We start from the raw sequence: 14,150 nt of genomic DNA, 5'->3' as shown, positions 1-14,150 counted from the left end.
TAGATTATTATATTTTTAAAATTTATGGTCGTTTAGGTCTTAATGAGACCATTTTTTATCACTATTAAAATGATTTTTTTATCCATTTTCCGTTTTGGCTTTCAAAAATAATTGATCAAAATAAAAAATCAGAATTTACATGATAGGGGCCTAAAGTGAAAATCGCCAAATTTCTGATCGAATCGAATTAATCAAATTCTTTTAGAATATTCATTTGAATTGCGTAGAAAAACTATAAAGTGAAAATTTTAATGGAAAGACAATAGCAAAAAGCCTTTTCTAGATTAGAATAGAACAAAACAAAGATTGTGACAAAATCATATAATAAATCTATTAATTGCATTTATTATGATGATTATCACAAATTCTTTGTATGCTGGACTTCCATAATCATTTTAACTTGGAATTACTATCGGCAGAGTGTTATACTTATCATCTTGAAATAGATATTTTAGAAAAGAAATTAAGCAAAAATACAGAATAAAGAAAGACACAATGTTTATAATTGTTATAAAAAACCCCCAAACCACCAGAATCCAATAAACAAAATTTATTTGAACAATTATCATGTTTCTAAGCCAATCTACACAAAATCGGAACATGTAATAAAATATCAAACTAACTAATGTTGATTCAAAATTTCGAGATTGTGTGGAAACTTGGTTCTTTAAATATATTCATATTCGTCAATTTCTATTTAAAAAATTAAGTTTCATTTTGTGTATTCATAACTGTCATTAAAAAGTAAATTAAATCTGTCAAAAATCAATCTAATTATTATTTAACACTGCTCATATTAAAAATCAAATTAGGTCTTTTAATTTATAAGTATTATAAAATCAACAAACATTAATTTAGTTAAATTAAATTAAAACTGAAATATTAGAAATTCAAAAAAGAATAAATATTTGAGAAAATCTTTTTTTGATTAAATATTAAGATTAACCTGTCAAATGACGGTTTAAATTAAATTATAAATTAAAAAAACTATAAAAAAGAAAAAATATGTCCCCTCATGGATGTTCGTCAGATTATGGAAATTTGTTTAAATGCACTTGCAAGTGGAAGTTTTAGTATAAATGATGGCAGTGAAAAGTTTGATCCTAGTGAAAATCAGAGTACTAGAGAGGGGGCATCGGCTTCTACAAGTATTCAAAAAGAAAAATTAAATTATACCGTTGATATCACTTATAGTCATAAATATAATAACCAGAAAAAAATGATTTTTTCAAAACTTGTTGATGATTGTTTTTTAAAGGATTCTGCAAAGGACGAATATTTGTATTCAGATCGAGATGGAGCGCGTGGGTTCGAGTATAATATAAAATTAACAAAAGTAAAAGATAAAAAACTTCCTGGTAATGAGTGTGAAGGGCTCGCAGAAAAGGGAAATGAATTTGCTTTTTTGGACGAGGAAATTGAATATACTATAAAAAAAGATAATTTAAACGAAACAATGCTAAATGGAAAAAGTGTGTTCGTTGACATTGCCAATTCGCCTAAATTTAATTATTTAGTTCTTCCACTTTATTTAAGTCCCTATACTATTTATTATAATAGTGGTTCAGTAATTTTTAAACAAGAAACGAATGTAATTTTTGGACTTTTTGGAGATCTTCTCGTAGAAAATTTTTTAAACTTGAACCAAAAAGACAATAATATAGTTATGAAATTTATAAAAGAATTTTGTGCTATGTCTCAGAGTACTTTTAATTCTAAGTATAATGATAAAACTTTTTTATTAGCTAATCAAAATTTACCAATCTATAAAAAGGTCTTTGAAACATTAAAAAATTTTAAAGCTGAAAAAAAAATGATACCATCAATTTTTGTCGAACGTGTCTTGGAAACATTGAATTTCTCAATGGCAGATTTAAAATTGTCAAAGTATTATACAGATAATGCTTATACCAGAGAAAGGCTTCGAAGATTTGACCCAAGTAGAAAAGATTCATTTACTAATGCGGTAGGTTTAGGAATCATCACAGACATTCTAAATTTATTAAAACTCTGTCGAAATCCCGAACATAAGTTTAATTTTTATGAAGCCATGTCTATAATTGATATGCAAGTAAAGATGAAAGCTTTTGTAAAAGTGAATATTGAATTTGAAGAGGCGGAACAAGTAGAAGATAAGGACGTTGAAATTATGTGCAATTGTAAAACCTTGTTACCTGGATTTAATTTTAATAAATCGGTCGATGAAATTCAATTATCTTTTATGATTGAAGACGTTCAGAAATGTCGTTGTTTTATTGAAAAGATTTTAATTTCAATATTGAAAAATGACAAGCTATATGAAACCGATTGGATAAAAGTGGATACCGAAGAAAAGCTTCCTAGAGATTTTAAAGATTAACGAATAAATTTTAATTTATTTTAAATGTCGCTTACACATTCAATTTTTGTACTAATTTTCAGGTGTTATTTATTTTTGGCTATTTTAACTATCTTATCAACCGGACTTTACCTTAGATTTACAAGTTTGTTTATGAGGGTTGTTTCGATTTCAATCGGTAGCTGAAAGATGCTTTAGAAGTATATGTTTGTATAAAGTCATCCTAATTAAAAAAATCGTTCTTCTATTATGTTCTCTTTTGAATCGGCAAGAGCTAAAGGAATACTTAAAGGTCCGATTGGGAATAAATTTTATCCGATCAAAACTTTAAACCACTTTCTGTATTTTTGATTGTTCCTGGGGACTAAGCCGTTTCAGTTAACTAATTATAGAATTACCGTGGTTTTATTTCCTATATCAAACCATTTATGTATGAAAATTTTTATTAACAAAAATTTTGAAAATGTCATTTATATGGCCCATACAAAAAAATAAAGACTCTGATCTAAGTTAAACAATATGTTAGCAATATAGTCCTTTCTTGCTTGTTTTCTACACGTTTTAGTTTATTTTATTCATTACAAAAGCATTCTTTGAATAAAGAAACCAATTATGGGAGTTTAATGATCGACTTTCTAAAACCATACCCCGTCTTATTCTTGTCTTAGTACTTAAAAAACTTTTCATGACTTTTTTTTAATATACTGCCAAATATTTTTAATGTCATAGTTCATGCTATATATCACAATTTTTATGTTATTTGATCAAAATCGTTTAGTAAATTTAAAATAATGTTAAAAAAAGCATTAATTTCTTGTTTATTGCATTTTACAATAAACATTATGAAATAGTAGATATTTTTTATTTCGTAGAATTTTGTAAAAATATTATCAATGGGGTTGGTTGTGGGCTCAATCAAAAACATTATTATTCATAGTAGATTTTACTTATGACCATTTTTAAAAAATTATTCTATCTCTTTTTAGATTTTTTCTGGGCAGCGCAAATCGGAATGTATTTTACAAATTTTCATTTTTGTGTAAAAATTCCTTATACGTTTTTTTAATATTTGTAGACATACGAGCATCTTTTAAATATCAAATTTAATAATTTACATATAATATTGTATAAGGTTCGACGTATTTTCTTTGTCTAATGGAACCAAATATACATATAATACGAAAAATCTATTTGTATATATAGTAAAAATTTTTAATTAATCCCGAACCGACTCTTTTTGGCTCACGGAATCAAAACGTACATTTATTTGCTTTTTGTATTGTCGTAAGAGCAATAGATCTTATACAATAAGAAAGATATTATACAAAAAATAGCAAGATCCCCCGCAAAATACCGTATTTTCGTGCACATAATAATGGTTAAGAAAATTTTTATCTTTTAGTAGGCGAAACGAGGCATTTTTTCTTGTGGCCAATAAAAGATCGAAAATAAATGCAAAATTAATTATATTTATAATTGATTGTTGCTAATGTAGGTTTTAGAAAGGCCGGTCAAAAAGGGACTGTCGAAGTACTAAAAAATGCATAAACATTATTTATTGTGTGTTTTACTATATGGCCAAACTATATGTGGTTTTTGTTGTATTATTTTTAAATTTCTTTCCACATTGTTTCATACGGTTCTTAGATATTTAACAATAAAAAAAAATATTTTAGACTAGAATTTTGTGAAATTTGTAATATCATTACAAGAAGAAATGATCTATTGTTTGACACAACATAATAAGAAAAAATAAAATTTAGATCTTTTTAATTGTAAAAATAATTTTTATGACCTAAAATATTTTATTTATAGAAAAAAAAATTTCAGCTTTTTTAGGCATTAATTTTATTTCTATTCTCCATAAAATCTGTTGTAGGATTATGAAACAAGATCATACCTCCTGACAAAACCAATCATATTAAAAACGACGAAAAAAGTTGCAATATGTTAAATGATACCAAAAAATTTTATTCTTTCCAAAAAAGCATTACAAATGTCCAAAAAATAATATGGGGAAAATAACTAAAAATCAAGATTTTTAAAAATGTTGTAAAATAGTGTCTTTCATAGTGCTAATATTTTTAATTTCAAGGACCTAAAACGTTCGATTTTGCAGCAATTAATAATTTTTTCAATCTAAAGAGTTATCAAAAGGGGTTGGATAGTAATATTTAGTAGCGGAAAGACTTCTAGTTTATGATTTATATCATTTGACAGTATAAATGTTCAAAATGTATGTTTTTTATTAAGGTAAAATTATTGATAAATTCCTATCTGTGAAAGATAATATTATAAAAATTATTGATAAGCATATTGATTTTAAAATGATGAACTAAAAACATTTCTTAAAGTGTATAAAAAAAAAAGAGAGATAATTTTTTTATAATAGATGTTGGGGCCCAAAAGAAGGAAATTATGATGCGAAACGCGTTCTACACACTATATATATTGATAAAATTTACGTTCATAAGGCCGTATGTATTAATGAAAGCTATCATTCTAAAGATGATGTAATTCCATATTTTTAATATGACAAAAAAATGTAATAATTAAAACTTTACAGATTCTTTAGTAAATGAATTTATCACAAATATATGTAGTGATGATTTTCAAATGATTTACGTAGGGATAAAAACTTTAAAGATACTGTATCAGGAGATGAAACTTGTATATTTTAAATCTTTGGTTTAGGTTCTGGTATGTAAAATAAGAAAAATTTTCGTTTTAATAATAGTTTGTTGTGTATTTTATTTCTTATACGATAAAAAAGAAATCAAAAAAAAATTTAAACAAAATGTTTATCAGCAAGCAAATCCATATGATGTGAACTGTCCAACAATTAAAAATTTTTTGTTATCTGTATTCTATCTATTTTATATTATAATTTAAAAAAAATATGCATAATTTGTAAAAAGTTTACTTAGAATACATTTAATCTATTCGAAATTTTTTGAACTTATTGATTATTTGTAAACAAGACAATGATATAATATCGAGTATGTTGAAATTACACATTTAAATTAAAATAAACAATTTGCTGATTCGGAATATTCGACAATAATATCAAAAATAAGTATAAACATTAATTTTAAGTTTCTATAGATTTTTATTTACGCTAAGTTTACTTTTTGATTATATAACTACAAACAGTTCGTATACGATTTCTGAAATAGTAAAAAAATCAAAAGACTTAGTTTAAATAGTTCGTTATCAGACCTATGGTTATAGTTTACCAAATAGAAAAAAAATAACGCGTGTGTAAATAATGGTTGACACAACAATCGGCAGACTAATTTATATTAAAGTTCTATTGCAAGCTTCGAAAAGAGTTGTAAATTTTTTAAGAATTGCAAAAAGGTATAAAATTGCGTAAAAACAGGGTAATTGGCGTAGCATTATAATGAATTTTTCAATTGTACTTGTTAAGACGAAAGTTATATGTAAAGATACTGACATAAGTTGTACTTTCGGGTTTTTTTCGGCCTCTTCTCATAAGTACATACTACAAAAAAATCTAAACATAATTTAAGTCTCAGTCAAATTTATGATCGTTTAGTATGTAAACGATTTTTAGCAATATAAATATTTATTCATTGCAAACTCTACATCAAATTTAAATGCTTATCTCATGTGTTTTAATGCCCGCGACAATAATTATATAGAATTAATGAATTAAAGTTTCAACAGCAAATTTTTGGATAAACGCATCTTGTAGGTCTAGTTGAAGCAAAATGTTGTTTCTAAGTTTATACTAAACAGTAAATAATTGTTCGCAGCAATCATCCAAAATATAAAAAACAAATGATTCGATCATATTTTCGTCGTAATTCTTTTTTTTAGAATAAGTAACTTTTTACATGAAAATACATAAAATGTAAATTTTTGCAAATAATAGATTGAGTAAAAATTTATATATAGTTTTTTCAGCCCAGTAAAAAAAAATATACGATTAGTGCTTCATTAAATGGAAAAAGAATACGTAAATTAATGGAAATAACATCGATGATTAGATTTTTACGCAATAATGGCTTATTTTAGATATAAAATCAATTAATCTTTTAGTTTTTTATTTGCAACTAATTAAGTTTTAAGCGTCAAAATAATAGTTATACACTATAGACCTTTTATATTTGTAAAATTAAAATATCAAACAAATTAATATTATACTTTATATATGAAATTTTTTTTTTTTGATATGTAAATGATTGTTGCAAAATCAAACAAATGATATAAAAAATCTTAGGACTGATTAATAATTCCTGCTTTATTTAATTGGTTCGAAAATTTAATCATTGAGTATAACCATTTTAATAATAAAAAATTCTAAAACAAATTTTTTGTAGAGTTTTGGTAAGCATTGTAATTGGGAATATTATGCTAAAAATACAAAAATGTTGTGCTAAAAATACAAGAATATTGTGATAAAATGCTAAAACGTTATGTAAAAATGCTACGTCGAAAAATTGTCATACAGACAACTAGATATGATTATTCATGTGATAAAATCTAGTTGTACTAAGAATAATTTATGCAGTTATATTATAATCCTGACCATCAAATTAATTTTTATGAAGTTTTGGATTTCTACAGAAACAAACTATGTACTACTTTCAATTTAAGCACAAAATAAAAACGGAAAACTAAAAATGAAATTATTGCAAACCATACCATTAATAAGATCAAGATGTTACTCTTATTGGTCCGTTGATGATATTGAAAGTGTCATTTAGAAATATAGACATTTTGCAAAACGGCGTCATATCGAAAAAAACAAAACAAATAGCACATTTAAAATTCAGCAGAATGTATGAGCCATTTTGTAGGCAACCGTCAATAAACCTTATTCTATCTTTTAAAAAACAAAATTAGTTAAAATAATCTACATTCTGAAAAAAATTTGCCTGCAAGATAAATTATATATTACAAGAAATTTTTATCGGACCAAAATTTTTATGGATATAATATTTGTTATAATGCTGATTACGCTAAGCAAAAATAAACTTTTAAGAGCATTTCAATCGAACATGCAAGTAGAAGTGGAGTCAAAATATCCTTAGAAAGACTGCGATCAAATTTTATTATACACATAAATACAAAAAAGAAAACCTGAAAAAATACAATTTGTTTTATTGTGCTTGATAATAAAACAATTATAATTATGTACCATCTTTATATTTCGTGTTAAAACATATGTATATACATTTTTTGTATTAGTTTTACACTATTTGAATTTTGTAAATTGGAAAAACAAAAATTTTATATATTTTTGTTTTTAAGCCACTGTAGCTCAGTGGTAGAGCGTCAGTCTTGTAAACTGAAGGTCCTGAGTTCGATTCTCAGTCGTGGCATTTTATGATTTTATCTTTAAATATAAGAAAAAAATCTTGTATAAAATTTTTTACAATAGATTATTTTAAATTGCAAATATTTTAATTTATTATTATTTTTTGCAACCAAGACAGAAATTTAGATTTTCATGAACAAAAAAGTTGCAATCATCGCAATACACCGAATTGCACTTTCCACAACATTCTTCGCCTTTTTTCTGACAAACAATGCACGTTCCCTCAGGACACTTTATAAATAATTTTAGAGGGTACATATGTTGGTAAGATTTCGATATATTTAATGAACTGACTAGTTGTAATTCACATATGGGACATCCCATGGGAAGTGAACAAATGTATGTTTTACACGCAGGACATTCATATCCTGCCAAATTCATTTGCAAATGGCACGCGCAAACTCCTTCTTCATAAATTACTTTAGGAAATCCCAGTTTTATCAAATTTATAGTCGCGCTCTTGATTTCGCTTGGTATTGTTAGAGATTTAAGAATATAGTCAAAATGGTCAATATTCAATGGAACATACAATTTCCCTCCTGTAGATTCTACTATATGTTTATAAATCATGAGTTCTCCACAAATACTAATAATATTAATTTTTATATTTAGTTTTTTCAATATGTCGATAATTTCAGAATACGAGTCAGAATCTTTCAATACCAAACTGGAGACAATTACTACAATTTCTTTACAAAATGTATAAGATTTTATGTGTTCTACTGCGCCATAAAGGCCATTTAATAAAGAAAAATTTCCTTCGCCTTTACGATTTAATAAATCTTTTACATTAGTAGAGTTTGTTATTTTTATTGTTCTGTCGTTCACACATGAAAAAGACATCCCAGAGATTGGATTTTCAAGGTAGAATTTCGGAATAAATTTTTCGAGAGAAGAAATAATATTTTTACGAATTGACGGCAAATAGTCATTTTTGTCAATAGACAATGATACATCTAATAAAATATGTAGATGACGCAAAATTCCTTTCTTTTTATCATTGTAAATAAGTTTATTAATTTTGTATTCATTTTTTGAATCAAGTTTTTTATCTTCCAGCCAAGTTCGCTTATATTCTTTTTCCCAAGCAAAACTATTAGCCATTTGGGGTCGTAATAAAATTTTAAAAAAACGACGATGGCGAGATTCGAACTCGCGCTCCCAGAAGGAACTAGATTAGCAATCTAGCGCGTTAACCACTTTGCTACACCGTCATGTAAAAAGTATATTTGTATTTATATTGTTTTTTCTAATTGCAAATTTACAAGTAGAAAGTTTTTGTTTTTTTAAGACAATTTGAATACATAAATTCGTTTATTTTAATGATCTCCAATTCGATTATTTTGTAATTTAGGATTATTCATTGCTAATTTCTCAGTTGCCAATTTTTTGAAGTCGAATTTGCAGTCATGTTGATCGTGGAATCTGTGCCTATTACAATAATTATTCCCACATCTGCATTTATAAGAGCTTACAAGATTCATTCTTCTATTACACTTATAGCAATTGTTTTTCATTGTGTCAGAATGTTTTCTGGTTTTTGCGCTATTTATGATTGTATCATCACATTTCCGTTTCTTAGTGGATAAAATAAATATTTCTTTATCTTCTTTTTTCTCATCTTTGATTATAATGTTGAGATTGTTACCCACAGTATTTTCCATACCCCCTTTTAGAAAAAAAATATTTTTATCTTATTTTTTGAAATTAGTGTGTCTGGGCCAAATAAAATATTTTTGACACGTTTCAAACATTTAATTTTAAGAAACTATTAACATCAATGGAGATATTAAATTTTGAATGTAATTTTTTAATAAAAAAACAAGTTTACTTTTGAGTTAAAAATAAACCCATAAATCATGAGTGATTTTAAAGCACCAAAAATTACTAGATTTATAAGAAGACTCTTTAAAATCGTAAATGATCCAGCTTATCCCGAAATAGAATGGACTGAAGATGGCTTACATTTTTATATTTCTGATAAAAATGCTTTTATGACAAATGGTCTAAAATATTTGAGTAAGACCACGGAATACAGCGCATTTGTACGACTTCTCTACGTCTACGGCTTTTCAAAGTCAAATTCTTTAAATACCCGAGAAGAAGAATATTTTCATAGAAATTTCCAAAGAAACGGGGAGAAAATGCTTTGTTGTATCAAAAGAACAACTGATAAACTGTCAACATTAGTAACAAAAAGCACAACAAAGACACCTAACCAATTGCAAGATTTGTTACAATATCTCAATGGGCAAAATTTTAAACTTGAGAACGAAGTGCGAAGTCTTAAAGAACGAGTCGACCAACAAGATAATACAATTAACGGGCTAGTGCAAATATTAGGAAGACTGTTTATAAATAGTGAAAATAACGTAGAAGACGGGATAAAAAAAATAATCAAGAAAGCTCCAGAGTCGACTAGTAAAGATTTCCCAATTTTGAATGACAATAAACTTGAAAAATATTTTAAAAATAATTTGGAAGAATTAAAGAAACAGAAAACAATAGAAGAAGATTATAAACACAAAGATAGAAGAGTTATACCGGATAAACAGAATAATAATTTTTTATTTGACTTTGAAGACGATGATTCATCGTATGAGACAAAATATTTTTAAAAATAAAAAACAAATAGAGACTGTAAAAATCTAAACATAAATTTTTAAATGATATCGTATCGCATGGGATATCTTCATTTTTGATTTGTGTCGCAAGTCTATTTTTTAATATTTATTGGAGTTTGACTTTTTTGTATCGTAATTTTAAAATTTTTATAGTTTGATAAAATTCTGACTAAAAGTTATAACTACTTATAATAATATATAAAATTCGCAAAGATTTTTATTTTTAAGCTAATCTTTCGTGAAGTTTTTCAAAGTCTTATTATATTTTAATTTTATATCTTTTTTAACAAATTTGCAGTACGTGTTTAAAAAAAATTTTTTTTTGAATAAAACCATTTTAGACACGTTGTAGAGGTGAATCACTGCGTGGTTTCCTTTTTCTTTAACTTAATACAGAATTAATAATCCTAAATAAATTTTATATACAAAATACGTTTTAATACAGAATTAATAATCCATAATTAATTTTGGAGCATTTTCACTTTATCCCCCCCCCTTACCAATATAAATTGAGAATTTTTAAAAAATATCCCCTTTTTTCGAAATTCGAAGCGGAAAAAATGTGAAGGAGCAAAAGTCAAAAAAATAAAGTTGTAATAAAATAGCATATTTACCAAAAATAAAACAATTGTTTTTTCGTTTTTTTTTTTCAATTTTTTAAAAATTTCCTTCTTCCAATTATTGATCAAGATTTATCTTTATTGTACATTGCAATGTATAACAACGAAATCTCTATATAAATAATATTTATAAGGTTCATTTGCTGTTATAAATGAATATTTTTCAAGAATTAAAGAATTTTCCAAACATGTAATATTTTACTTTTGGAGCTAAAATATAACATATCTTATTAAATTGACATTATATACGATTCAATAATTCTTTAAAAAGCATAAATATAACATAATTATTCTCTGTTTGTCTAGAAAAACCAATGAAAACCTAAAAAACAAGACTAATAAATATACTACCAAACTAAGAATAACCAAACCTAGAATCTGTTTTAAACAACATAAACTGTGTATAAACATGTTTATATTTGGCAAAAATTAAATGTAATGACAAAAGAAAGCAATAGGTTAAAACATATTTTTACAAATTTAGACTTCTATTTAACTCATAGTTTTTTAGAAAACATTATTAAATTGGTTTAAATAATATATTTTTCATAAACTATGATCAAATTAGATATTTCTAAGACCATTTTTTTACTTATGTAAATTTTTCTCTGTTCCTTTCCGCTCTGGACGCTTCGACTTTTAAAAAACAGGGCTAAAAATAAAAAATTCTGTATTTATATTGGTAAGGGGGGGGATAAAGTGAAAATTAGCCATTAATTTTATTTACAAAATACGTTTCTATTTAAAATATCTTAATTTTCAGATTTGGTAAATTTTTAAAAAATTTTATTTATCAATTTTTTTCGTACTTAATGATGCCACTAATATAAGCAACAAAGTACTTAATACATCTCCCAATGCTGTTATTATTGGTATAGACACAATACCTATATCTCCTTCATATTCCTGTAAGAATACTGCTAGTTCTTCTATTAATTTCAAAAGTATCCCCACCTGACACAAAAAAAATGAAATCAAAAGAATATAAAACATTATACCTTTTCTAACTTCATAATACATAGATAATAAGATATAAAACAATATCATTATGAAAGATGTGACCAGTAAAGTCGCTTTTGTTTTTTCGCTATCATGTTCTATATTATTATTTATAGATGTAAAAATTTTATGAAGATAAATAAAAGCTATAGACACAGCCAGACCAGAATAAACAGGGAATGTTGAAGCTATAAATGAATATTTTGATGAGAATATGTCTAGAAAGTACCCGCCTAGTGTACTCAGAATGTATGTAAAAAAAAGTATTTGGACTGATTGGATTGGCATTCGTTTTTTACTGACGAATATGAAAAAAAGACAAATAGGTACGAAACATAGGCAAAGTGAAATGATAAAAATCATTGAAAAAATCGAAGATTTTTTGAAAAATTTTGTAAAAAGAATTAGCAGTCGAATGCTTAAATAATCAGATATAGAAGATATAGTTGGTAAAACGACGTTGTCAGGAGTAATGTCGCAATATTTAGAGAATTCTATAGTAAAATAAAGGAATAAAATGAATAATAAGGTTGAAACAGTACAAGTGACCAATGAAGTGGTGAAGATATTAAGGAATATTTTTATATCAAATATTCCAGATAGTACAAGTTTAGATATTCCGATTATTCCTATTGTTATTCCTATAGTAATAGACTGGAGAAGCACAAGATATCCATTGTCAAATGCATACCTAAGATATTTTTTATAATTGAGATAATCGTTCAGTCTCATAGACGACAAATACAAAGCGTAGAGTAGTTCGATATTTCCTTTAAAATTTAGTATACAATTTGACTGCAGTAAAATTGGATAAATTTTGAGTTCGAGATCGTCTACTACTTTTTCCAGAATTCGACCTGTAACAAGTAGACCGATTAATGAAATAACGAGACTAGGTGTAGATTGTAAAAATAAAGATAAATCGAGAGTAAAGAAATATGAGATCATTTTATTATTTTTTATTTTACTGAATATTAAGAAGATGTTTCAGAAGTGTTTTACAAATTCTCCATATGTAAATCTCTGTACATTCTTGAATGGCTTAACACGTAATTATTGATATATTCAGAATATACGAAATAAAAAGCAGAATTAGTCAAGAGAACAGAGAGAAATGAAATATTGAAGATAGTAAACATCTTATATAAAGATTTATAATAATTATAAATCGGGATTATAAACTTTATAAGAAGATATAGATAATATAATAGACCTAGAGAAATTATAGAAAGACAGACATTGTTTTTTTTTAAGATGTAGAAATTTCTCATAGAAATGGAATTAAGCCTGAAGGCTATTTGGATTTCTAATATTAGAAAAGTGATAATGTAAATTATAGCATTAAGAATTAGTGTTATAAATCTATTAAAGATTTTTTGAATATACAAAGAAGTATAGTAAGATTTTCTATTGTTTACAGGGATTTGTTTGGTAGACAACAAAAAGAAGTCGGTCAAGAACATGTTAAAAAGAATACTAGAAATATAATAAATAGAAGAAATTAGAAATGATCTTTGTATTGGTTTTACAAAGTCATGGGTGTAAATTTTGAGAGAAATTAAAATTATACAGGAGAGAGCAAGAGGAAGAACTCCCAGTGTCACTAGAAGATACAAAGTTAATTCCGCGAAATTATAAGGGAAAACTTCGAGATATTCGAGAATATCCCAGACATCTAAGCTGTGATATTTCTTGGAAGGGAGACAGTAACTTATAAAAATAAGGAAATCTATCGTAAGGACATACCCCAGGCACTTCATATTGAGGGGTAAATGAGAATATTAACATAGCTAAACAACTTTAAATAAGGTAAGATTTATTTAAAGAACAAGACGAGATAAATCGAAAATTTCTTGAATATTTTTGACCTCTTGAAATTGACAAGCCCGGAAGGCACAGAATCTTAAATCCAATCAAGAGCTTATTTTCAACTTTTTTATTTTTCACCTTGCGATTTACAAAGCATAAAAAATTGCCCAATTATTTTTAAGCATAAATGAAAAAAAATCATGACTCTAAATTAAATAATACACGTGTATTAGAGAAAAGCATTATATTGATACATAATAAATATGAATAGCATTTATTTATATTCTTAAGATGGATCATCGGTATACTGAAACATATCTATGGTAATTCGTAGAGTTTATTTTTGAAACATGTGTTTCAGACACAGAAAGTTTCAGCCTAGTTTAGAAACGCACCTCAAGACCAGAAAAATC

The 14,150-nt window shown here is 25.9% G+C and overlaps 6 protein-coding genes and 2 non-coding genes across 8 annotated transcripts; 3 read left to right on the top strand and 5 right to left on the bottom strand.

The window, feature by feature from the left end:
• Positions 1-1,015: 1,015 nt before the first annotated feature.
• On the top strand, positions 1,016-2,359 carry VNE69_01333 (uncharacterized protein; the record flags this gene model as incomplete). The annotated part of the gene is made up of 1 exon (XM_065472469.1): positions 1,016-2,359. The coding sequence occupies one exon, from the start codon at positions 1,016-1,018 to the stop codon at positions 2,357-2,359; it is 1,344 nt and encodes a 447-aa protein (XP_065328541.1).
• A 5,258-nt stretch (positions 2,360-7,617) lies between these two features.
• VNE69_01912 lies at positions 7,618-7,689 on the top strand. The gene has a single exon. It is a non-coding gene; the product is annotated as a tRNA-Thr (tRNA).
• A 92-nt stretch (positions 7,690-7,781) lies between these two features.
• Positions 7,782-8,789, bottom strand: VNE69_01332 (general transcription and DNA repair factor IIH subunit (SSL1); the record flags this gene model as incomplete). Its single annotated transcript, XM_065472468.1, has 1 exon — positions 7,782-8,789. One exon carries the CDS (start codon positions 8,787-8,789, stop codon positions 7,782-7,784), a length of 1,008 nt encoding a protein of 335 aa, XP_065328540.1.
• Positions 8,790-8,817: 28 nt separating this feature from the next.
• Positions 8,818-8,899, bottom strand: VNE69_01911. Its single transcript has one exon. It is a non-coding gene; the product is annotated as a tRNA-Ser (tRNA).
• Positions 8,900-9,004: 105 nt separating this feature from the next.
• On the bottom strand, positions 9,005-9,349 carry VNE69_01331 (zinc finger AN1 domain-containing protein; the record flags this gene model as incomplete). Its single annotated transcript, XM_065472467.1, has 1 exon — positions 9,005-9,349. The coding sequence occupies one exon, from the start codon at positions 9,347-9,349 to the stop codon at positions 9,005-9,007; it is 345 nt and encodes a 114-aa protein (XP_065328539.1).
• Positions 9,350-9,544: 195 nt separating this feature from the next.
• VNE69_01330 (putative heat shock factor transcription factor) lies at positions 9,545-10,303 on the top strand (the record flags this gene model as incomplete). Its single annotated transcript, XM_065472466.1, has 1 exon — positions 9,545-10,303. One exon carries the CDS (start codon positions 9,545-9,547, stop codon positions 10,301-10,303), a length of 759 nt encoding a protein of 252 aa, XP_065328538.1.
• A 1,412-nt stretch (positions 10,304-11,715) lies between these two features.
• Positions 11,716-12,876, bottom strand: VNE69_01329 (mgtE domain-containing protein; the record flags this gene model as incomplete). Its single annotated transcript, XM_065472465.1, has 1 exon — positions 11,716-12,876. One exon carries the CDS (start codon positions 12,874-12,876, stop codon positions 11,716-11,718), a length of 1,161 nt encoding a protein of 386 aa, XP_065328537.1.
• Positions 12,877-12,926: 50 nt separating this feature from the next.
• VNE69_01328 (uncharacterized protein) lies at positions 12,927-13,688 on the bottom strand (the record flags this gene model as incomplete). Its single annotated transcript, XM_065472464.1, has 1 exon — positions 12,927-13,688. One exon carries the CDS (start codon positions 13,686-13,688, stop codon positions 12,927-12,929), a length of 762 nt encoding a protein of 253 aa, XP_065328536.1.
• Between the last annotated feature and the right edge of the window lie 462 nt (positions 13,689-14,150).

The sequence above is a fragment of the Vairimorpha necatrix genome, chromosome 1 (assembly GCF_036630325.1).
Source record: "Vairimorpha necatrix chromosome 1, complete sequence".
Taxonomy (NCBI): Eukaryota; Fungi; Microsporidia; family Nosematidae; genus Vairimorpha; species Vairimorpha necatrix.
The sequence above is the reverse complement of the archived record's forward strand: the minus strand, read 5'-3'. Positions and strand labels throughout refer to the sequence as shown.